The 26,256-nt window shown below is 41.2% G+C and overlaps 1 protein-coding gene across 4 annotated transcripts; it reads right to left on the minus strand.

Annotated features, from left to right (window-relative positions):
- Positions 1 to 1,929: 1,929 nt before the first annotated feature.
- CHKA (choline kinase alpha) lies at positions 1,930 to 25,197 on the minus strand. Of its 4 annotated transcripts, none has more exons than XM_055813696.1 (12): positions 24,717 to 25,197; positions 20,724 to 20,835; positions 13,600 to 13,653; positions 9,382 to 9,495; positions 8,630 to 8,763; positions 8,253 to 8,357; positions 7,838 to 7,896; positions 6,110 to 6,197; positions 5,069 to 5,177; positions 4,504 to 4,610; positions 4,095 to 4,176; positions 1,930 to 3,337 (listed from the first exon to the last, which is right to left on the minus strand). In XM_055813696.1, the coding sequence occupies exons 1-12, from the start codon at positions 25,046 to 25,048 to the stop codon at positions 3,278 to 3,280; spliced, it is 1,356 nt and encodes a 451-aa protein (XP_055669671.1). In that variant the 5' UTR covers positions 25,049 to 25,197; the 3' UTR covers positions 1,930 to 3,277. The 4 variants fall into 4 exon arrangements, with proteins under 4 accessions (XP_055669671.1, XP_027640738.1, XP_055669672.1 ...); XM_027784937.2 differs by lacking the exon at positions 24,717 to 25,197 and adding an exon at positions 24,291 to 24,416; XM_055813697.1 differs by lacking the exon at positions 13,600 to 13,653.
- Positions 25,198 to 26,256: the final 1,059 nt, after the last annotated feature.

The raw sequence follows: 26,256 nt of genomic DNA on the forward strand, positions 1-26,256 counted from the left end.
AAGTAACTGCAACGGATAGAAAGAACAAACCGCACTGCACCAAGAGCACAGGCTGCTCTTGCTTTTCACCATTGTCATACTTCGCAGAGCGTGCTCCCAGAGGGTAGAGCTGAACACAAACTTAATCTCCCTAATCAGTTATTAGAACAGCAACTCCGAAAATCAGATAGTCTCATTCTATTTAGTAGTGTCACTATGAAAGGTGGTTAATAGACTGTATCCGTTTCAGACCAAAAGCACACGGGTTTTTTCCAGTTACAGACAGAAGGCAGCACAACCGATAAAGCCCAAAGACTGCACAGGCTGAATTTTGCCGGGTTTGAGCCTTAATGAGCCACAGGACATTTCCCCGCCCCCAAGGCAAAGCATTTAGATTTTCACCTTATAGAAATGGCTGTAGGAGCAACAGGGGTACACCCTAGACTCTGCCAGTTATCCACTGAATCACCCCAAAGTGGCAGCTGAGACCAGCTGTCTGGCTAGACCACCAAGAGTTTCCTTTGAGAGAAAAAGGTGGGGTTTTTTTAACTCATATAATAATAAAGCCACATTTTCACCAGTTAACAGTAGGTCTGTTCACCAGTGACTTGTGAGGCAACATGGACACCAAGACAAAAATTCACAACACAGATTAAAACCCAGCAACTTCAAGACAGCGCTCAAGCACAAGCTGTATTCACAAATCAACTGAAAGGAGAATTAATCAGTAATTTTAAACTGTCTTTACAAAAACCAAATCAGATTAAGTCTTTGAATACGACTTCACAAAACAATATCCCACGACAGAAATGCCAATACATTTAAATAGCTGCTTAGTCAGCTTGAACAGTGACCAGGAGTAAGAGAAGGCTGTGCTCAAGTTCCTCTTTGTCTACTACAAGGTCTCAAAAGAAACTTCAAGAACTTGCCCTCAACAGACAAATCTACAACAACAACAAAAAAATCATACCAGGAAGACACAGCGCCTTGCTCTCTGCTCGTTGGTTTTGACTTACCTGGGCCCCCAGCTAAGCCAACCCAACACCTGGAAGAATCCCCCCCTCTTTTAACGTTTACATTACAAAAGGCACAAGTCAGAGCACGCTTTGCTTTCCTTCAGGGCCTTTCCTCCCCTCACCCTCAGAAATCACAGCTGCAGCGCTGGGACTTACCCGAAGCAGTCCCGCCAGGGAACTTCATAGCTTAGTTTCCTCTCAGAATTTAACAAGAGCCCAAAGGGATTCACCTCTGATGCACCTTTACTACAGTTAGCACTACCGCGACCGGGTCTCCTTCCCCGTTTGGTTCTGACAAGCATGAGATGCAATGGATGAGTCAGAGGACAGTCTCCACAGGCTTCCTGAGGACTTGAACTTGCCGTCAGAATACAAAACAAGGCTTCCTACAGAATCAAGACACCTATTACATGTCAGTCCTTTCCAGCTAGCTGCAAAGAATCCTGCTGAACCGTGTTTACCCCCCTTCCATTCCCACTGGGTTTGCTGCGTGCAGTAGTACCTGTTAAGAGAAGCTTCAATAGCCCAGACAAATAACCTGGCTATTCATACTACAAACGCTCTACCTGAGGCGCCAGCAGAACTCAGTAATGCTGGTAAATTTGACCTTTGTTTTTAGGGTAGTTAACAGGAGAGATAGAGGAAGTGCTTAAACCAAAACCTTCTCCCGCCTCTACAACTATAGACTTTAATAAACCGATCGCCAGTCTGCTTCATCACTTGCTTTATCCACCTTTCTCCCCTGAGCTTTCTAAGGGCATTCACTTATACAATAAACACCAAAGACATTTAAATAGAAGGTATATCCCACCTAAAGCTTAATTTAACCTGCCTTTGAAGGGAAGCAAGAAAGTACTTTCAGCCTAGACTAAGGCCAGAAACAGCACCTACTTTATCCTGTAGTTATAATGAAGACTGAAGAGTATCAACTATGATGTTTTTAAGTGCTTCATATTTATTATAAAGTATTAATAGAGTGTATGGAAAATTATTCTCTATACTAGAGAATAAGATGACAGCTTTTACAAGTTATGCTATACAGTACATGAAATGCTGTGCATTTGAGCTGCTTGGAACAGTATTTGCTATACAAGTCAAAAAGGGTAGGCTTAGAAGTTTATTATTTATAATACAGTGTGTTAGAAAGCACAAACAAATAACATTCAAAATAAACAAGCTCCCAAAAATCTAAAGAAATCTTTACATGACATGTACACAGATTATACTCAAGTTTCAATATACACGTTATTGTTCCCCACAAGACACTCCACTTCACTGGATTGCTGGAACACGGTGAAAGTTGAAGGTGCAAGAAAAGCACCTCTCAAGCCACATAAGCATTGGACAGGCAGAACAGCAATTTCCTGAAGTGTTCTCCGCAGTCTTTGGCTCTGCTATTTTTACAGCCATATACTGTGGCAACACAAGAAGAGAGATGAGCTCCAATTACAAGTATTGTCAATGCCAATCCAGTTATCTGGGGAGTTGCTAGAGCAATTCAAGGCACTCTTCCCAGTGCTGCCAGCCCACGGAACCCCCTGTGCAGGACACAGCATTTTAAGAGACAACCAGGCTGGGCTAAAGTATGTTCTTGAAGGACATGGAATGAACAGTTCAAGACAAACTCCTTCAGAATGTCCAGGTCAAAGTTCACTCATACTTCACAGGCACACCAGCTTAAGAGAAAAACATTCATGTATATGTAGGTAACACTTTAAAGCATATTGCTTCAGTGTGTTTAGTTGCCTTATGGTTAAAGCAGTGTAACGTATCAGCAGCTTTGAAGATAGTGTTCATGGGGCATGTTGAACCTAATCTCACAGTAAGATTTCAAGCCTACTTCACAGTTTAACAGTTGTCTCCTTTGCTTTTTTCTCATTAAGAGGCAGTGTCTACAATGAATCATCTTTTACAACTGTTCCGCTTACAAACCATAATGCCAACACCCCCCTTGAAAACGTACTCACAGTAACACTGTTTGCTGATGCATGTGGTATTGACACTGAAGTGTAAGCTTCTCCCATAATATAAAATACCTTCTAGATCAAAAAGATTTAAAGATATTGCACTGTTGTGTTTTACTTTTGCCTCCCAATCTCATTCCAAGTATTTACGAAACTGTAAACAAGTCATTTTTATACAGTCTTCAGTACTGTACACCTGTGTTCCAAGGAACTGGAATTCAGTGACACCTTCGTTAGAGATACAGTAGCCTAAGCACAGTCTAAGTTCTGTCCAGCTGCCCTCTTCATACAGTAACCAGCAGGCCACTCCTCCCACATTCACACCTTCAGCCTCTTCTTCTGATCAAAGTACGCATCAAATCTGGATAACGCATATTCCTGCGGAAGTAAGGGACATTCAGCACTCAATATAGTGAACACAGCTGAGTTTTCTGTCTTGGGACGGGGAAACATAATGAAGTTAACCTCCCTAGCCCACCATCTCAATGTATTAGTTAGCTCTGTCTGGGAAGGATACTCTCTCCAGAGGTGTTCCAGACTCTTAACAAGTTTTCTCCCACCTTATTTCAACTCTAACATTATTAGCTGCTGCCAGCATGTCAGAAAAAACCTGAACTAAAAAGGCTGGGTTCTGCAATGTTTCCTGCAGGATATTCAGTGTACCTGACAGTTATATCACTTTACAGTACACTAAACATTTATCAGGAGTTACACTGATCCCCTTCTCAAGTACAAGCTACCTGTCATTGATACTGCTGCACACCAAACGTCAACATGTTGTTACATGGGCACCCAGTTCTCAATTTCCAAATTCACACTTAGTGCATGCTAGCATCCCGCTGGAACAGGACCTTACTGCAGAAGAATACTTCACTGCAGGACATCATCTCACTGCAAGGCCTAACACTTAAGGCTATGGTCTCTCTACATAATAATGGGAAGAATTTCTGAAGTTTTTATCATCTTAGGTGCTTGCATTCTTATGCTAAGAGTACAAACCAGTAACAAACCGATTTTAAGAGGATTAGAAGATACTAGCTGCTGTGGGAGGCCATTTCATCTCCTTTCTGATAACGTACCACAGGTTACTTAGAATACATGTTTAGTTACATGGAATCATGATTAAATAACTTACCAGGTAACCAAACTCAATAGATGAGATCTTTGCTTGTATAATAGACCACAGACCCCAGAAGAAGTGCGATGCAAGCGCAAACCTGGAATTACAAGACTATGTTTATTCAAATATCCAGCTAAGTCACAGCACCTTATTTCAATATCCTGTTAGAATAGGATTCCTTAATTTGGGGATGTCCACACCTCTAAGTATCACATTATAAAAGTAATTCCATAGCTTTCCCATGGAACAGTGTTTTGTTTACTCCACTAACAGCGTATACCACATACCTAAAGGTTACAATGGACAGATCTTCCTTTAGTATATATGAACACCTCTCTCGGGTGAAGTTTCTCCACCCAGTGAGGTATGCAAGTATAGGTGTCACAGGGGAAGTTTCAAGATACAGCTGTGAAAGACAAGCTACCTGTTAACTTCTATCAACATTTCCTCTTCTAGTTTGGACTTCTCTTCATTGCTCAGCTTTGCAAAGCCGTCATGGAATGCAGACAGGTAACTGGAGATAAAATGAAGCTGGAAGGCAAGTAAACAAGCGTTACAGCTCTTCATCTCAAGACATATTTGCTTCTTTCAGAAAGAACTAAGCAGGCCTTTCAGTAAGTTTGCAGACATCAACAGTGTTGGAGTTAGCTTTAAGATTAATGGTGGTTCTACTAATTGCTGGTTTAAGAAAAGCCATATTAGGGACTACAGACATTTTGCTGCTGCCAACTAATTTCACAGCTGCAATCCACAACTATTAGACTTTGTGGTGGATAGCTACATGGCACACAAAATATTCTTTCCTGAATAGCTATTATGAAGCTTCTGTGATTTTTAAAGCAAAGGCAGTCAGGATTACACAAAGTGTTATATTTAAAGAAGTCATGAAGGAAAGGTCTTGGGACAAAGTTCAAAACAGAACTGGAAGAGAGTCAGGATTTGAAGAGTGTGGATGCTGGCATTTTATTCATTATGTTGTATGTGCCTACCTGTTGCTTCTTTGAAGGATATTTAAGAGCAGTAGCTTTGAAGAATGGGTACTTCTCATACGTGTAATCATACATCCATTCACAGAAGTGATTTCCAATGTCAAATCCTCTGAAAGAGGCAGAAACACTGAGCATCTCAATATTTGTATACTAGCATTCTGGCTTTGCTTAAGCAAACCTAAAATCAAGTTTAGTAGTACAGGGCTACTTATAAGTTACTGCAGTTTTGCTAAACTAGGTAGAGAATTGATGACTAGAATACAGCTTTTTTTGCAAGTCATTAAATTCTATTAGTAAGGATGGGCAGTTAAGAATTGAAGTTATCAGCTACATGAAAATATTAGACTTTGCTATAAAGTCTTATACCAATGGAGGCAGTTAAAAAATACTTGAGTACACACTACATCTCAGCACAAAGTCAGGTATCTCTAGCATTAGCATTATTGCAGGCAAAAATGTCATGCTCAAGGTATTTAACATATCCTACTCCCTCATTACTGGAATTCAGGGTTCCATTATGTTCCAGCTATGCTAACATTTAATGATCCCAATGGCTCCACACACTTACATCATTCTTAAACACAGGTACTAGATGACTGAGGTAAAAACAGAAAGCATTTCACTATGTGATTACATGAAAAACATAGGATTACTCATCTGCACAGATGAGAAAGCTATTTGAAAGGGTGAAGAAAACATGCAAAACCTGCCCCACGTACATATGTACACACACACAATCTATCATCCTTCTCACCTCCCCACTAGAAAGAAATTTTGACAATGCAAGCAAGAAGCCATTTGTGCACACACAAGCCCTCTAGTCTGGACAACCAAGGAGCTCCAAAAACTTTGACTGCTGTATGCCTATACTCAACACCATCAGAACCAGAACTGTTTTGACCAGTTATATTTGCTGCCTACCGCTAGTAGAGCGGAACATAATTCACTAGAATAGACTGATAATCAGTAGTGCAGCACTTGCTCTCACTGTAGCATGCAGAAAGTAATACACCTTCCTGCTGAATATAAGAAGTGGTTTACCGGTAATTATAGCTGCTGTATTCAAAGTCAATGAGCATCAGCTTCTGGTTTTCTGAATTCTCTCTGCCTTCCAGAAGCAAGACATTACCTGAAAATTTAAAGATAATACAGCATATTAGTAAAGTCCCAGGAAAATTAGAGAAAAGAAATACTGTATCTTAAGAAACATTGTTCAGATAGTCCCAGTTATCCCTTACATCTGTGCAGAAGAACAACAGGAAGACCCAAGTTGCACTGGCTGTATAGCAGCTCATTGGAAGTAGAGGTATACACTATAAACCTTGTAAAACTGAAAGAAAAGTTTTCTTTTGTACAGGCAGAGGTAGATGCATTCTTCCAAGGGTCCCGCTTCCCTGGTGTTTAGCTTGCAGCTAACTCAGGTGACACTGTCAGCCTCAGTAGCCCTTGCTGAATTGTTTCTTTCCACAGCCTGAGATCTAAATTATGCAGCATCTCTCATACCTGCATAGCCCTATCACTGATCACAGAACACTTGGGACAGGAATTGCTTTTCAGCAGCCTGAAAGCCAGACTGATCACTTTGTTATTCTAGTATGTGGCACAACCAGCACCTACGGAAAAGCTCAGTCTTTTCCACTGTATCATATCAGGGAGATAGCTTTACCTGTCTTTCAATTCACTTAAGTCCCTATAATTTCTCTGAAAGGCATCAAGTCTGCTTCTGTCAAGTGCCAACTAGTAAATAAATTTAGAGTAATTTCAACTTCAGCAGTAGCTCGCCCCCTCTCCACAGGTACATCTTTTTTCTGTGTCACACCTTTGCACCAACTGAACAGTCATAGTATTTCAACCCCCGACCCTCACCTTGGAAATTTTGGTTCCAAAGCTTGCCCCAGTCCTACCTGCCTGACTCCTCCAGTACCGGACTTTTCCACACCAGCAGTGAGACCTTGAACTCCACCACTACTGAGCTAGCTCTTCAGACCTCAGATCAGTGGCCTTTTCTCCCTCGTGCTGCCTATCCTTACGTGCCTACCTATCCTTCAGGGCTATCCTCTTCCAGGCCAGCTCCTCAGCCTTAGCTAACAAGGCTGGGACTCCTGAGAACAAACCAGCCCTGCATATGGTCCTAGTACAGCATCCTTCCAGCTCTGCCCATCTCACCCACTGTACAGGTGACAGGGAGCACAGACACGGCACACTCAACACCTTCAGCTCTGCTTCCTTTTCAACTGTTTATAGAGAACTGGCTCAGAAAAATTGTTACTCCCCCCATGACTCCAAAGAAAGCACGCTAAAAAAAAAAATGTGGATAAAGTTCTCCTAATATTTCTTATCAATACAAGCTGAGAACTGCTGAGTCAAACTACCCCAGTCTCCATTTTCACCATTCACTGTACTTCTTCAGTATCTTTCTTTTAAAAGGACTAAAGTATATCCTACCCTGATCGTGTATATTGCAGACAGCTAAGAAAGGTACAGTCTTAACAGAAAAGACTCAAGGCTCCCACCATCAATCAGTCTACTAAGAGCACGTGTACATATTTGGCTTAATCCAGTTATGATACTAGATGTTCTCTTCATTAGCCTGAAGGGTTGCTGAAGCCAATTCACTTTGCTTTGCAACTGTTGTGCACCGGGAGTGCACAGGCTACCGTTTCAGGTCAGCACCTTGATAACACGACTACGCCCCAGAAAGCAAACAAGTGACCAGCAAAGGCTTCATACTGCATCCTTGAACAAGGTCACGAAATATTAGCAGCTTACCTTCTTGACAGTCATTGTGGCAAAATACAACTGGTGATGAAGTAGCTTCAAGCATAGCTCTAGAAAACAGTAACATAGGATAAGTGAGAAATCACTAAGCTCAGTTCACTTTGATGTAAAGAATGGATTTTGTTTTAAGAATTTGAAGCACTATTCATTTCTAGCAAGGCCCTATTTTTCAATTAGGAGCCCAAGATCAGGACAACAAAGTTGTACTTCATTGATCAGCAATTTGATTGGATCAACTGGTAGTAGCCCTGAGACTCAGGGTGGTTACAGAACCAAAAAGAATCCCCAACTTGTAAAGAAAAATAAAGACAGGGTATTACATTGTATAATGTGTTTGAACAAGTATAAAAAAATTCATACTCAAAATGTGCAAATCTGAAGACAGGGATAGACAAAATAAGCCTACCTCAGATTTTTCATTTCCTGGGGGAGATTGTAACTGAGGAGTTTGTTCAGTTTTCTAGTTCTGGATTCTCTGGTAAACTTAATCCTCAGCACTTGATTTAGATATCTGTTAGAAATAGCAACAATAGTACAGCATTTATGACTAAGTGTATTAGTCTTCCCATACTAATATCACATTTAAACTAAAATCAAGAAAGTCTTAAAAAAGTTACTCCAGAAAGCATTACTATTCTTCACGGTAATTTAAGTTCCTCAAGTAACTACAAAATAGTTTCTAGGTACAGTGAGAACTTGGGCTCTCAAGACATTCAGGAAGAACGATCTGTTTATCAAAATTACAACAGGTCACCTTTTTCCATAAAGCATTGCATAACTTACTTTTCCATTGTTCCAAAAAGCCACTTAGGTTCTTTATTAAATGGCATTTTCATGCCATGAAATCTAGCCATCTTCTCAGCTATTTCAGCAGATATATCAGGTAAGCTTAGTTCTTCAGTACTTAGTTTCCTGCTCTGTAATAAAACATAGTATTCTTAAAATACAGTTAATTGATAATTACAAAGTGTGATTCATTACAAACAGTAGCATTAGTCTATCGTATAGTACAAAATTCTAGCATCGTACTCAAGCAATACAATTTTCAACCCAAATGAACTGACAAATTTGCTGTCTTTGCAAAAGCAGAGTTAGCCAGCCTAGCTTACACATGACTTAAGTCAATTCTCTTCAAGATCAAAACCTGGGGAATATCACATCTCACACTAAAAATACCTTCAAAGCTGATTGGGTATAAATATTTAAGAACATCAAAAGCATCTGCTCTTGTTGCTGTTAAAGGAAAGTGTTACTCCATAGCTTCCAATGCTATGTTTGGTATCTAACAGGTTTTTTATCTTCATTTATTAGTCTCCGCTACAGCTGAAGAGTTTTTAAGATATCCCTCGCTGGCAAGAGCTATAATTGGGTTCTCCAACACCCACTGTAACTGTATCATATTACAGCTAGCAATTATTACAGGCTGCCAAGTATTCCATTCCCACATCCCTGCCTTTCTGGGCAGTCCGGAGACCTTCCTGTCATGATCAATTAAAACAGCTACCAGCAGCCCACTAATCATGAACAGGACTTACGGGAATGAATTCCTCCAGTCGCCCTTGTGGAAAGATTCCATACAGCTTTGGGCCAAGAGCTCTCTCTGCAAGAATGGCAAACATAACACTTTCCAGAACCATGGCTTCTGCCCCCTACAAAAAAAATTAAAGCGTTAGTTGGTGCTCACACAGAAATTAACTTCAGCACACACAATAGCTAAACTGCTACAAAGTGAGAAATTTTAGGGTTAACTTTAGGAGGACGACTCAACATTTTACTAACCAAAGTTTTTTTACTAGCAACAACTCACAGCATGGGAGCAATACAAGTACTGTGCCTTCACATTTAAAGCTAGGGAGTAAAATCTGTATTACGCAGCAGGTCCTGTTGGTGGGCCAGGTTGAAGGAAAGCTATGCAAAAACCAAAACACCCTCTCCTCCTTAACCTGTGGGAACTCTGCAAATTCATTTCCTGAAGGAGTTTATCCTACTGAAGCACAGCACAGGAACTATAAATATTATCCTTGGCTATTTTAACACACTTTGGAACACTGCCTCACAAAAGGACATTTTAACTATGCAAATGGATGAAGTGAACAACTGAACTAACCAATTTATCATTTAGAATGACAACTTAGGATTTGTTTCTGTTAAGCACATTTTAGATCTTCCTTTCTTTAAAAAAAAAAACCAAACAAAAACCCCAATGTAAACTCCTGCTAAGGAACATGTGTGTGAATAACCATTATTCCTTTTCTACCTCCAAAGATACCTCAAGTTTCAATAATTTTTCTTCAAGGTTCTCCTTCCATCAATAAATTCAGCCCATAATGATCACAAGCAGACAGTTCTTTTCATTTGAATGTTTAATAGTTATTAGATACATGAAATCCATCTCAAATACAGTTAAAAATCACCTAAGTATAGCTTCCTTGATGGTTAAGATTAGCTGTAAGCAAACAGAAGCCACAGTATGAATCACTACTTCTAGCAGTTATGCTAACCACAATCCAGCTGTACTTAAATCCTAGAGGTCTGCTAAGCCTCTGCCTACTTTTGAGCAACTCATCTCAAAGTCTGACCCAGGACACTTAGAAGCGTAAGAATTAAGAGCACAAAGTTAAGAACGTTCTCAGATATTTCAGACTCCTGAGTTAGTGTAGTCACTGCGGTCTCAGACAGTAAATAACTCTTTGTAAACGAATTCCACTCTTGAGTACACTCCAGGCAGTTCCACTGAATTTTTTTATTATTGGCCCACACTATTATTCTGGTTTCTTCAAGAAATTCATATTGAAGCATAGGAAAGACTCATGTAACTATGTGCTGAAGCATTAACTTCAAAAAAAGGTACAAGAGGCAGCAAGAATATCAATTGATATTAAGATGATTTGCATATGAATGTATTGCATACATGTCCTGTTTTCCCATCTCAACTCCTCAAAGCAGAACTAACACCAAAAATATTTGCTTCTCATTATTTCGCATGCCCTCACCACCACACATCTGAACTTTTGATTTCAGTTCTGAAGGCTAACACCAAGCACCAAAACACAAATTAGATATAGGTTATTGAATGTCTGCTCTATTAGCCAATATTGAATTTGTCCGTGCCTGGTACAACACCAGGGCATTTTAAAAGTCCAATTACAGCAATCCTATTGGCTGTCCCCATTAAGTCATCAGTTCCTTGTTTTCACATCTTACTGAGAAACCAACTCATGATACTTGAAAGACAGCAAGTGCCAAAGAAGTGTTCTTCCTTAAGATGTCCCTTAATACATCAGAAGTGACAACCAGAAAAACAGTGACATTTCCAGTTACTCAGCAGTGCACTTCTGGGTTATTCCTGCCATGCCACCTGCCTAGCCCTTGTCCTTTGAGAAGTGCTTACAGATTTAGAACTTTCAGATAATCCACAACTACAGGATCACAAGTTTGTAAACTTCTGTGTAAGCAGTGTTTGGATGTGGCATGTCTCCATGAAAGATCTGCTTCAAGATTAAGAAGTATAGGTAAGTGTTATCTAAAAACAGCAGTACAAGAATATTTGAGTTTCAATGTCCTGGCAAATAAGGAAAAAAGGTTAGAGCACCAGAAAAAGCTTCCTCTACTGTAACAGAACGGTCATTTGAGAACAAGTCCAACAAGAGCTCTGCATCTCAGAGCTCATAGGTTATCTATGTATCTCAGGCACAAAGCTTTCCCCTCTGTAATACCCGACAGACCTTTTACCAATTCTCCACTCCACACACTACTGTCAAGTATGGGTGTGGAATAAACTACTAAAGGACATCTGAAGTCTATAGCATCCTTCATATGGACATTGAGCATACCGAGGTATACAATGCTCCAGTTAAAATGCTGATCTAATGACTTTTTTTAAAGAATCAAGCACTGTAGCCAAGTAAATAGTCTATCTCAAAGTCTTCAAATACTTTGCAATCTACTGGCAAGACAACAATCCGTTGTTTGAAGCTCTGAGACTCAATTTTATCAGATAGATGTAGCCATGAGCACCTGTATTTAAGACAAGCTTCTGGATAAAATTTGATCACTCACACTTTCAAATGAATACTTAAGAGCTGAACGTTGCATTTCAAACCTACGAACACTCTTTACAAGACTTTTCCAGTATGCAACTCCCATTCAGGCAGGGAGAGATCAAAAGCCCGTCTGTATTCCAGTTGGAACTGACACTTCTGCTTTATTCTTTCTTTGACAAAAAGCTCACTATAAAATACAAGAAACGCAGTATTTTGAGGAAAACTATCCCCAAGTATAGCAAAGCCAAGAACAAATGTGGATAATCCCTGTTAAAAAGGGCCGTATGAGCTGATGGAAAACCATCCCTCTCTAGTCAGCTGTCAAACACCAGGCAGCTCAGAACAGCTACACTGCTTTTGTTAGTGAAGCAGAACATTTTACTACTACCCAGATGATATTCTTCTCCCCAAAGGATGACATTAACTCCTCTGATCAAACCTACCTACAATTTTAATCTAGACTCAAGAAAATTAACCAATTTATCCTGACAGGAATTCTTGAGTACACTGATCTAACCGTGAAGTTCCAGCACTATGAGATTCCCAGCAGAAAACAATAACCTACCAGCATAAAAATCACTATTTTCAGGCAACAAACAAAGACAGTCCTGAAGTTCAAAGCCTTGCTTCCTGTACTGCAAACTTCCATGAGCTGCTGGCACCAGGCCAGGGTTTGTTTGGATTTTTGTTTTCTTTTATAGTTTTAGGAACTTTTACTGGATTGGGGCACAGGAGAAACCAAACCACCTCCATCTTTCCTCTCTGAAGAAAACTGAGGAATCAAATCAGTACATTTTTCAGTTCAGTCTTGGTTCAACTGATTGAAGCTGTTCCAATAAACTAAACTGGAAGTTCAACAAAACTTCAAAAGCAGTCATTCAACAACAGCAATTTTAAAACCAGTTTCAACACACCAGAAAAAACCACCAAAAATCCCAAAAAACTGTTTCAGATGACATTCCCAGAAGGCAGAAAATATAAGGGGAGAAAAGCAGCACTTATCAAACAAGTAAAATGTACTTCTCCCTCAGCGCTGCCAAAACCATTACAGATCTGAAAAACAATAGTACGTAACAAGAAAAGCATCTGGCTAACATGCTGCAGTGCTATGCCTTACTGAAAAAAGTACTGCCAGGATAGAAAACTGAATTACTAAACTCTGTTCAGATGACTTTATGAAAAATTGCACTTAGCTAAACATTATGCTGCTTGAGCGGAAATGGTTCCAAATGCAAAAACTTTGAAGTTCGCAGAACACAGATAATCTAAGAACAATGCTAATCAGAAACACCTCATATTCAAGAGGAAGTTCTCTCCAGCTTCACATACTTTCCTCAGAGATGTTCATCACTGTATTATAAAATAGGGATTAGCTAAAGCAGAGTACTGGTCTTCCTCTACTAAGGGAAGAGGAGCCTAGTATTCAAAACAGCAGTACTGATACCAACGTTAGAAATGGTAAGAAACCATTGAGGGTAGAACTGGGGAGTGTTTCTTGTTAAGGTGGAATGCTTAAATCTTTCCAAACTGTGTATAGATGTCCACACATTATAGTGTTACTTCTATAAGCAAGTAAGATTTCTTTATTACTGTTTACAGTTTCTAGAAGTACAGCCCAGATACCAGGTGGAATAACTGCTTGTTTAGAAGCAGGATAACCACATTTATCACCTATAGAATTCTGCGAAATAAGCACATTCAATTACTCACTTGCAAGTCATTTTCCTTCTGAGACTGTACAGACTCTCCTTTGTTACAGGACCTCTATGAATGAGAAAAAGCAAACACAATGAGAAGATGAAATTTAACATGATTAACCTGCAACCACCAGAACAAAGGGAGTAGAAGTGCCAACTACAATTAACTAGATGTCTCAACACTGTCTTGATCTGTGACAGCTACAGCACTAGTATCCATCTGACCTCTGACCACCGCACTATTTCAACAACTCCAAAGTCTTTCAAAAGGATGTGCCACTGAGACCAAGCCACTCCCGTAAATAGCCTGAAAGGTGATTTTCAGGTATGTTTTTATTGCTTCCCAGTATTTCAAAACAAGGTTTCAATGTATCATAAGCTTAGAGGAACATTTTTATTTTTAATTGAGGTAACTAAGTCCCTCTGCACAACATCTAGGATGATACTCTGCTTGCAGCTAAAGCACTTGAGACACATTACAGAGATGACATAAAAGCCTTAGAAGGACTACTAGAAGAGGCACATGACGAAGCTTGCAAAGCACTTGCTTTTTTCTATTACCTTATTTTCCAAATTTCTTGTGACTAAATTTCCTTGGAGTATCTGCCTAGGCTATACGTACTATGTACCACTGGCCACACAAATTCAAGATTTCTCTTCAAATGAAATGCCCACATAAGCTAAGGGTGTCTCAGAACTGCAGTATACTAGCAAAACTTTAACGAATTCCATGCATAATGTATTGTGCTTGGATCATGAACAGTCATTACAAAGCAGTTTCAAGAGTATCAAACCATACCCTCAGCAAGTGAGCTCTCAATGGCACATGCTTTTAATAGAGCTGCACATTTAAAATTTTAAGATGTAGTAAAAACCTTGTCCTTTAAAGGGCTTGAAGGTAAGGAGAAGAGAAAGCAAATATTTGCTTAGAATTAGCGACAGTTTGTGGCTGCCATTTATGTTGCAATTCCACCGTTGACTGTTTAAACCAGACTAGCTTTAGAGGCCCATAAAGGTAGCCTGCATCTCCACCTTCTGAACAAAAACATTTGATTCATAGAACCATGTGCATACCTTTCTGTTCCACAGCTCTAACATGTCCAAAACAAGGGTGGAAATATGAACTTAATGGAATACAGTTAAGCAACACCAGCTCCCTTAAGTACAATACAACAAGCTAATGATTTACACAAGCTATGCAGTTACAATATTTCAGAAGCTATAGAAGAAGTATAGTTAACATGAATCGATGGTCTTTCAGCAAGTACTTCCCATTCCACTAGGATAATAAGTTTAAAACAAGACAATATGAAAACTACTATTAGTTTATATTCCTTTCAAGGAAATTAATAGTGTCAAAACATATTCACTAAAGCTAAATGCGTAACTACTCAATAGTATTAAAGTCATTTACAGAGGGCTTCTCTGAACAAGCATGTCCTACATCATTACCACTTACAGATTTTTCTTGAACAGTCAGAAAGTTACTCACCATCCAGGAGTCTTTCCTGATTAATGGTGCTCTCAGAATGGTTCAGTTCATCAGAAGGTAAGCAGATTGGGCTTTTCCCTAGAACCTGAACCGGCATCCACTTTCTGTAAGTCATACTGTATAAAGAGCTAGCCAGTTCTAAGAGTCCACCTCAAATTAATGTCGGAGATAGCCTAATGGCATCTACTGTGCCATCAGAAAGACAGTTAGGGATGTGTACTGCAGAGTCATCAGAAAAGGAGACTCCTGTGGCATCCCTTCCTCTTTTCTGTTCCCTCAGCATGGAGCATTAGTGTCCAGAGGAAAATGAATACAAAGTAATTTGTTAAATAACTTGCAAATATGAATGGGAGCTTGGAGAGGATCAGTCTTCACAAGTGGCCATATACTCAGCCTAGAATTAGGGAAGTCTCCAGGTCACGTGGTCAAGGAGAATGAAGCAAGCAGGATGCAGTTTTACATAACAGAAGTTTAAGAGTTTAACTCCAAGATGTTAAAGTGGAAGGATTTGATTGTTTTCTGACTGAACAATCACCTATGAGAACAGTGGTTCAAAGCAAAGCATCTCACACAGTGAGGTGTTTGATGTACATATTTAGTTCATGTGTTCTTGGCTAAACTGATCACAACTTCGGTTTTTCCATAAACTAACAGCTTTTTCCAACTTATGCCCAATTCTGGAAGCCATTTACTTCAATAGCAGTGAGGCTATTTTAATTACAACAGTAAGAGCATGATTGAATAACTGCTGCAGGTTTTTAATCACTCCCTCTATATGGAGGCATTAACTAGAACTGGACCATGTGTTCTAAGCCTTTAAGATTTCTTTACAATATTTCTTCAGTGATGCTTTTATTGTGGGAAGGTTTATTCTCCAAGCAGATTAAGAAAGCTCACTACAATTTTAGTAAGGGAGGACAGCTGTATGGACAGAGATGACTGAAGTTAAGAATCTACTTTGTGATCATATGAACTGATTTTAAGGCAGGAAGCTTCAGGTACAAGACTGAAGTCCTAAGATGGCAGACATTGCACATTATCTGATCTGTGATCAGAAAATGACCAGACAGTGTTTATACATCTGGTAGTTTAACATCGAAAATTGAGTTCATCACCATTTTCTCCCTAACACCCCAAATTTATTTTTCTTGTACCTGCAAGATGAGCTCTGTATCAGAAGTCCCAAATGATGCTTGACAGAATTCTGTCTAGAGGAGGAACTTGCAAACTTTTCCCCCCCCCCAGATAACCCTTAGCTCTGCCCACAAATTTATATCTTCCATTGTAACTCCATTTTTTCGAGTTTACTCAGCTTTAGTAGTTTTCAAGACTTCAAAATACTAAAATACACTTTGATTTAGACAAATCAAGGAATTACAACATTACAAGGAACTGCCTGAGAGGTTAGAAGCAGCCTATGCAGGGGAAACTTCTCAGTTCTAGAAGCTGTTGGAAGACATCAATTTGAACTTCAGGGTATGGGAACAAACAGTTTTGGATTCAGCGATAACTATTTCTGCTTCTAAGAATCTGCTGTTGATCACTGATCCCTGCCAGAGCTGAAGGAACTGCTACTAATTTGCTGAAGTCCTAGAATCTAGCATGTGAAGAATAATTTCCAGTTCAAGCCCTACAAAAGCCACAAAGACATCTCTAATCCTCTTCATTTCAAGTTACCATTCTCTTATGAGGGAGCAGAGGAAAGGAAGGGGCAGTACTTTGATATTTTGTTATTGCTGTAAACATTCAGATGCACAGACAGTAGCTGGTGCTACTTAAGCCTTATTTTTAAACAATGAAATCCAGTACTGAAGAAAATGAAAGCTGTAGAGAATGCTCCAACTTCAGAGATCTCATACTATACCGTGAATCGTGTCTGTCACCTGGAAACCAGAGTGCTCTAGGCACGATCGCATGGGCAAGCCTGCAGCAGAGAACACATGCATATACAACTAAAGTGGTACATTACCCCCAGAATACCCTTAACTCCACCCAACACAAATATATCCCCGTAAGAGGTGCTTGGTTTCTTTCAAGCCGTCTGCCAGTGCCAGGGATTTGTAGTTACTCCATGCTACAAACAGACATGGACACCAACAACCACAGAAGACGTTGATAATTACAGTTACACAGCAGTCTGCATTTTATTTAGTTACAAAAAATAAAAGGCAGCAAGGCAGGTATGGAAAAAGATTTACCACAGAACTGTGGCAACCATTTATACTGATTTTTGCATCTGCTCACATAGAAAATTGAGAGACCAGAGAGGAACATTAGGTATACTGGTTTGGTTTTCCTCATTTATATACACTATTTTGGTTTGGCTGTTGCAAAGTAACAGAGCCCCAGTGAATCAAGAGTTCAAGGTTCTTTTGACATGTGTAAAAGAATGGGAATCAATCCCCAAGTTACCTTTTGATAGGTGAACTTCCAAGAAATTCACATTAATTTGAGCTTTTTTTTTTTTCTGTTGATGCTATCTTATGTTGAAATCCTATCAGCATTTCTAAGATGGGAGAAGTTTTGGTTGTTCTGAATTTAAGTAGAAACACTACAGCGTGATCTGCATATGAAATCCAGTCTTAAAGTCTGGATATTAAATGGCATATTGCTGGAGAACCTTTTGTTTCAGTTGTTTTAACATTGATATAGCCAACAGTTAAAGACATTTTGTCATGAGGAAGTTTTACTTTCAATGCTCCCCTTTAAATTTAGCAACTAAGCCGGAGCAAGAATAAGTGAAGCAGAGTAGGACATTTCCCTTTTTTCAATGTAGAACATATCTGCATTGTGCCTCAAACTTTTGAGTTTTAATGTGGTTAGTAATTTAACCTGTCACAAGCACAAATACTTGTCTTAAAAAAAAAAGTTCTGCTCAAGGATATACTCAAGAGAAGTCCTTGTTTTTTAAACATCCATGCCAGTGCGACCATTCATAATAATGGCCGAGCCAGCTCAGTTCATCTCCCCCCCAGCTCCCCCCAAAACAGTCATGCACACAAAAAAATTGGCTTAAACATATCAGCTATGACAGATGAAGGCACAAAGCCTTCCCTGTGTGGCAGCTTTAGCCAACTGGCATGGTTTATATTGGATGAGTTTCATGTACTGACATTTGTGTCTTCCAAGATTCATAGTAAGCAAACTGGGGCTATTTTCAAACTGCAAAAAAGGTTCCTTTAAAAAAGGTGGCTCAAAGAATTATGGTGCCAGTATTGTTCATTCTTAAGTTAGTAAGGTATCTATTTTTCACTTCTATTCAAAATTTAAGTTATGCTTGCCTTCTGTACATACAACAATTTGGTGCAGATTGCTATAGATCTACAGTATTTATACTAAAAGAATAAGAAGAGCTGATACTATCACTGTTTTATGTTCCAATTTCAACAGAAAGTAAAATGGACAAGAGTTAAAACATGCTACAAAGGCTCAAACAAACAAGTGGTAACTACTAATACCCAGTGGCAGTTACAGTTAAGTCATGGAGAATTAAGTTGCAATTTTAGCTTAAGGTCTCAAAACTCAACTTACTTAAACAGTGTCCCTTAATTTCTATAGGGCTTTAAACTTAAGTAACATTACTAAAAAATATCAAATTATTCCCTCTTAACAGGCTCATCATAAGGCTCTGCTTACGCCACCCAGAAATTCTTAAGAATCCTAAGTGAGGTTTTCAAAATACCCCAATAAAACAGTTTGCTTATATTTTAACTTGCATTTAAGGTAGAGGGGCTGGAAGAGACAAATGTTTGCCGACAAAATTGTGAACCTCAATGCAATCTGAAAGTTTTACCTTGGGACTTTCTCTGCTTACTTAACCTTTAGTGAACTGCACCAACAAGAGCAGTCATTTCACTGCCACTACGGAAATAAAGGAAGTTAGACATCTCAAAAGATCCTTCAACACCAAGAGCAGAAAGGTTAGAAAGTTATGAACACACTTTCAATTTTCAAACCGAATTAGTTCTGATTTTAGAGCCCAAAATTTTACTTTGATTTCTTCAGTGGACAGGGGCACAGAAAAGGCAAGTTTAAAAAAAAAATCCCTGAGGGATGGGGAGGGCAACCAAATTCTAGGGTCTACTTTACTTTTCCTTTGAAATATAAGGGAAAGGGCACATTTCTTCACAGCTATTGGGCAATAAAAGTTCTACCGCTACAGCAGTTTTACAGCCCATGTTCCTACTCATGCCTCCTACATATTGTCAGCATTACATTAAAGCCGCCAATAATTCTGGAAAAAATTCTTAGCATCAACCCCAGGAGTCATTTCAAAAACAAAGTTTCCCATCACCATTTTTTTCACTTTATTTTGGTGTCTCTTCAAGCTTAAATAGTCTTCCCTTTGGTTTAACTAACTTCTACGCACTTTTCTTGTTTAACAGTAACTTTCCCAACACTCCTAGAGTGGTATAGCCAAGCATTTCATGCCATTTCAAACCACTGGAATCTTTTACATATTTCTGGTAAAATCTGATACCATGGGGAAAGTTAATACCTCACATAGTATAATAAAAGAACACTTTAAAGCCAGTTAAGCAACAGTATCCAATGAGATTTTTAATAGTAAGTCTGGTCAAGGCAGCAGAAGCAGGAAGAATGGGCTGAAATTTCAGGAAGAGTCAATCTCCTGCAGGTATTGGATCAGTTATTCAGAGCAAGTGACTGAGTACTGGAAAATACCAAATTAATGGATAATAAAACCAGACCCTCTAAGTCAAATAGAAGCAACTGCCAACATCCAAATGTAGTTTTATGAAGCTGCAATTTTTCATAAGGTTAAAAGACTTATGATTATTTACAACATAATTAATTGTCTAGCAGAGATGGGCAAGAGACGATCTGCTGTACAGTCCTATGATAACAGCCTGCAAGCTTTAGAAGAGATCACCTTTACAAAATATTCTTTATGTTAAACCTTACAATTTGAAACAGATTTGCCAACCGCTTCTCTTAAGGTTTGACAAATTCAAGTGCTACTTACATTTTATTAACCAAATAAAAGAAAAGTAACATTAGAAGAGTTCGACAAGCATCTGGTTAAGCTTCTATGCCAGCTACAAGGCATATCACATTTAGGAAAGCATGTTTTGGAATGAGATGGCTGTACAGTATTGACGTTTGTATTTCATTTTTATTCTAACACTATAGATCAAATTTTTCAGCAACACAATTACCCGCAAGATCTAATAATATGCTTGAGCACTGTACAAGTCTGACAAAACCTTCAGCTTTTACATCCAAGATTCGTAAGTGCTACCAAGATTAAAGTTAAGCAGTTTAGTCTCTTCAATCTTGCTAGTTATGCCAAAGCCCTACATACTGTACAGAAGCAAACTTTTCTGAAACACCACAGTCCAAACTTAACACCATAAACAAAACATTACTGATCAAACAGACAGCAAATGAGCCTTCAGCTGATACATGCCAGTCAGGATCTGTATAGAAAGGAGTGCAAGTTCTAGACAGTAACAAACTATAAACAGAACTGCCTTAAGCTAACAACCTACCCCACTACCACTAAAACACATTCCCAAAAGGATAAAGCAGCACACACTTGCAGTGTGTCACAAATGAAGATCTCCAAACATATTACAATTAAGCAACGGTAACCCACCCACTCCCAAAGCACTCTCCATACTCACCATCTGCAGGATTGCACCGTATAAGCGCAGGAGAACTTTCCGTGGTTCATCTGCAACTGTCTCAATGGTATCAGGCAGTGAGCACTGAAACAGCATGTTGCTGAGGCCACCTCTATCAAGAGAAAGGTCAGTTTATCAACCAACTTGGACGAGCATACACATTTCGTTTTCTAGAACTTAGAGGCACACTAATCATCTTTTTACTATGATTAACTGATCTATTCCTAACATGAGATTTTTCCAACAGTACCAATAACTCCTAACAAAAACCTTCAATAAAAAAGTTGGCAGCTTCATACTTAATGTATGACTCACCATCAAGATCTACTGACCCAAGTTACAGCTCAAGCTACAAAGAAACTGAAGTAAAATGTAACAGGCAACTAAGATAAGATGCAGATTTCTGTTAATTATTTTCAGAACTTCTAGAAAGTGATGCTGGAGTTCTGTCAGATATACTTGGTTGCACAAACAAGACAGCAAAATAAGCTTAAAACCATGCAGTGAGTACAAAAACCCTAAGTTTGAGTTAAGAGCTAGTACCACTGCGATGGCAGCTCCAAAGATTCGCCACAAATATTTAACCTGAATACCTATGCCACAGCACCACTGACGATAAAGTCTTATGCTGTCATTCTTGGGCACTCATTTTCAATTTTGAGTTTTACAATTAAAGCAGTTCTTCATTTTAAAGAAAGTGCTCATGCATTTGTCAAAACTGAAGTCACCTTCAGAATCTTACATGGTAAGACACAAACTAGGGAGTCCTAGCTTCAATCGTTTAGGGCATAAGCCTGAACTTATATAAATAGGCACGCTGACTTTTCATATAATTACTGTTTTACAAGGGTGTTCTTACAGGAAAAAGTGACAGCATTTGTCTCCTACAGGTTTATCAAGCTAGGTAGATACTAGATGACGGAAGCTAAGTTTCTTACTTCTACCAGCCCACTAACACCACCGTCTACTCAGCCCACATTTTCTTTACTACATTGTCTTTCTGCACCCTCTTCATTATCAGTATCTTCATTAATAAGTTCTCAATTTTCCCTTCTGCAATAGGTTTTACTTATTACCTCTTTTCCTACTATAAGAGGAAAAAGTACTGAAACTTGATTTGCGAAACAGAAATGCAAATCAGCACTACTGAAAAAACCTGTCTCTCTCTCCATTAAAGAAAGGCCTTTCAAAACCAGATACAATCCAAATACAGTAGCTAGCAGTAAAGGGATGAAGTAGCACAAACTTAAAAAGTAAGCAATTTTACTTGTAGCATGCTACATAACTTACTGCAGTAATGCTAGAATTTAAATAGCAGTACTCCATGTTGTGATTTCCTTCATGAATTAATGCAGTTTTTCTTAACACCTAAAACATAAGTATATAATGTTACCTTGCAGTGAGCTTTGATTCCAGGAATCCATGGCAGATCCAAACTGCAGTAGCCAAAATGCAGTTCTCAGCCCTAACCTGACACTCCTCTCTATGCTTTTTTAAATATTTTTCTGAGTTCTCTTACAACTCAGTGGGGAAACAGCAAAGACTTTCCAGAGAAAAAGGCTACCACGAAGCAGACAATCTGTATGTATGTACTAGGAGATGATACACAGAAGAAGGGCCGGCCTACATATCCAAATTCAACCACTGAAGAAAAAAAAGAAATCTCAAGAAAATCGGGTGAAACAGCAGTTGCACAATATGTTCAAGAGACAGAAGAAAACCAGGTGGCTTGGCAGGCATCCAAAGAAGGATGTTTAGAGACAAGAGATATGAAGTAACTTTGAACCATGAAGGTGAACAGGTAGGGGGAAACAAAAATGACAGATGGAGAGGATATCAAACAAAGAGCAACACCAGACTATTCAGATGCAATCAGAACACTGGTTAGTTATACCAGCTACATTTCTGGCTTCATTTAAACTGCGCTAGACAGTTTTTTAAAAAAAAATACCACCTTTTCTAAGCCTCTGATTTAGACTTTGGTGAAAATATCTACACTTAAACACATTGAAATTCACTTTACAAAAAATACTGGACTAGAGCTGGTACAGTTATGTTACTTATTTAAACACACGCTCAGCCTGCATACAGTGCAGGGAAGTCCAGAAACCCTTCTTTTTTATACCTCTCCAGCCAAACAGCAGTGTCTTACTGAGGCTGAACAGAAATTTCACTATAGTTTTACACACTTAAAGTTTGAAGCATTACCTTTAATCAAGAAAACCCTACAGGAGCCCAATAAAAGGAACTGTTTTCCTGGAAGGTCAGTAGACTCAGCAGCTTGTTGAATGGTCAAAAGGGCATATCTCACACAGATAAAGCTACCCAGTAGTCTACTGGTACAGATTATTACTTAGAGGTAAGTCCTTCCAAAAGGGTCACCTATTTTCAGAGCTTCCCATAGCTTTCGCCAAACCACAGCAGTTAGATGTGCTTATACACTTGCATTCCGATTAGTTACAAATCTACTTCTTTGCTCGCAAACAATAAGGCCTGGACCCCCTCACCCTATGACAGCAGGTACCTAACAGCTGTTCCTGAACATGATGTGTACCAACACCATGAAAACAGCAATACTGACAGACACCCTGGAGAGCACACACCACGTGCTTGACTTTTGTGAAACTACAATTAGCAAACCAGTATGATGCATTCACTGTAGATAAAAGCAAAGAGAAGACTTTTGCCAAAATAAATGCAACTGTCAATTAGCATGGTTTTATGTGTTAAGTTTCAGCCCATCCTCTCCTCTTCCCAATCTGGAAACCATCAAGCCATCCTGAAGTGGTGTCTCACAGGGGAAGTTTCCAAGAAATTCAAGAATAACTGCCCTAAAACCCAACGCTTGAGAAAGTAAGTACCAAAGTCAGCAGTACACAGTAAGGATGAATAATGAATTAAGCAAGTCAGATTACAAGCATATTATCAGACCAGTCTACTGTCTAGGATCCGTATTGGTCTTCTGAAAATTATCTCCCTTCATAAACTTACTATGATCACGTCAAGGGAGGAGAAAGTATCTAAAAAGACAAATACTATCTGCTCTGGCTTTCAGCGAGTTGCTCTTTTGTTAACAAGGCTTTTAAAATATATTTAGAAATGAGCACCATGGGTTTTGATTATACTCCGGCATATCAGAGCTTTGTCAACAGTTTATGCCCTAACTGGGGGTAGATTCACATGTATTTTGTGCATCAACAAAAAGAGAAACACTGGAAAAAAGGAAACTCAGGACTGAGGGAGAAGCTGACAGCCATATCCTTTGAAACTGTACGGGACTACAGTTAATCAGGTAGAATGATCACTAGGACAATAGACAAGCAATCCGTAAAAATGCAACTCTGGACTAACATCGGTTTAACTAGCATATAGGGCTCATATAAAAAACCCCTGATCTCAAACACGTTACGGAGGGCTTCTAGAACATCCCCAATTTACATATTCCTGCTGCCAACGCGCTGAGTCACAAGCACTTGTTACTATATATACGAAAAGATGACTCACGTCATCGATACACCGCATCTACCTGCTAACCCCGCGCTCCGGGACCCCCGCGCCCGCACTTACCTCAGGCGGCGGCCCCGGCCCGCTCCATCGCTCCCACCGCCGGGCTCCGGGCTCCTCCCCCGGCGCAGGGCGGCCCCGCACCACCGCCCCCCGCCCGGGAGGGCCTGACGCAGCCGGCACCGGGCCCTGCCGCCCCCCAAGCCCTGCGCCCCTCTCACGGGCCCTGACACCTCCCCCCCCCCCCCCCCCCGAGGCCCCGCGCCCTCCTCACGGGCCCCCCCGCCTCAGAGAGCGCGGCCGCTCCCCACGCGGTAACCAGCCTCCCCCCCTCGAAAAATAAATTTAGCAAGGATTTTTTTATAATGATTATTATTACTAATTTAGGAGTAAAAGAGGAAGAGCCTCACCCCCCGCCCCTCCTCCGCCAGGAGGCGGCTCGCACTCCCCCGCCCCGCCCGCTCCCAGCGGGGCCCCCCCAGCGCTGACCTGATGGGGCTGATGCGCAGCTGCTCCTCCCGCAGCCCCCGCCAGGCGCCGGGCAGGAACTCCTTACACCACAGATACGCCCTGCGCCGCGTCCGGGGGTCGAGCGGCGGCTCCTCCTCAGGCGGCGGCAGCAGCAGCGCGGAGGGCGGGGTCGAGGCGCCCCCGCCTCTGCTCGCCGCCACGGGGTCTTTCCCCTCGGGGTCAGCGTGAGCCAGCGGAGAGGGGGGCTGCCCAGCGGCGGGGAGGACGACGCCGCCCCCGCCGGAACTGCAGCCCAGGAGGAGCCCGAGCGGGGAAGGGTCGGTCTCGCCGTTACAGAACTTGGTTTTCATAGCGTGAGGCGGGCGGGCCAGAGGGCGACGGCGGCGCGGAGGGGGCGCGGCGGCCGTTAAGACGGAGAGCGAACGAGCGAGCGGGCGGGCGCGACAACTGGGCGCGCTCCCCCACCTCACGCACGTCCTTCCGCAGCGAGCGCCAGCGGCGAGTGAGCGGCGCGCTCGCTCCCGGCCCCCCCCTTTTTATAGACAGCGCGACACGCGGGCCCGCTTGCCTCACGCTTTTTCCCTCTGTCCTGATTGGCTGCCGGGTCCAGCCTGGGGAGGGGGAGAAGTTGCGAGGCGAGTGCGAGGAGAGCGCGCGCGCCTTCGCCCAGCCCCCGGAGAGCCCCGCTGATTGGTGGGCGAGGCAGCACGAGGCGCTCGCTCGGCCTGTCACGGGCCGCCCCCTGGGAAAGGAGCGACCCGATTGGCTCGTCGTCCCGGTTGTCGCGGTAACCGGCGCGCGCAGCCGGGGGGGGCGCAGCGCGAGGTGACCCCACCCCTCCTGTGAGTCGCCGCGGCGCTCCCTCTTCCCGCCCGCCCCGCTCCGTCCCCTCAGGCCCCGCTGCCCCTTCCCGCCGCGCCCGCCCCGTTACATCCCCTCCGTGCCTGCCGCTCCAGCCTGAGGAGAATTTAACGGGAGAGTTCGTGGTAGGGGTCTGAGCCGGAGGTGAGCACTGAGGACAGGGGGAGGAAGCGGGTCGGGCAGGGTGCGGGTCACGTCACGCCGTGTTGTGCGGTGGAGCTGCCTTGGTTGGTGTCTTTGGTTATATGGTGTTTTAACTGAGCTTGTTCTCCCTTAGGGTTGGCCGTGCCGACGCTTCGTAACGTGCCCGTGTCATTCATTCCCATGACTTGCCATGAAAACGTGGGAAATCTCTGTGCTGTACAAAGTGGATTACACCAATCAATAATATGTTTATTTAAACTCTGCTTCTTATGGAAAGTTACTGAGTTATTGTGTGTGAGGGCTGGTTCATGTCTATATGGTAAACTGCTCTCTTGGCTCAGAAGAAAATCATACCTGAACTGAAAGGTAAGCTACAAGAAGAAAAATTTCCACATGCAGTGCTACAAAATTGATTTTCTTTGTTAGTTTTGGCTGTGGAAAGGCGTTCTCGTGTTACGGGAAACATCAGCACCTGCCTTCCGGTCCTTCGCAGCACTGTGAGAAGTGCCGGAGCGGTGGTGTCAGAGCCAGCTGGAAGGAGCCACAGCTTTCC

Source organism: Falco peregrinus, chromosome 9 (assembly GCF_023634155.1).
Source record: "Falco peregrinus isolate bFalPer1 chromosome 9, bFalPer1.pri, whole genome shotgun sequence".
Taxonomy (NCBI): Eukaryota; Metazoa; Chordata; class Aves; order Falconiformes; family Falconidae; genus Falco; species Falco peregrinus.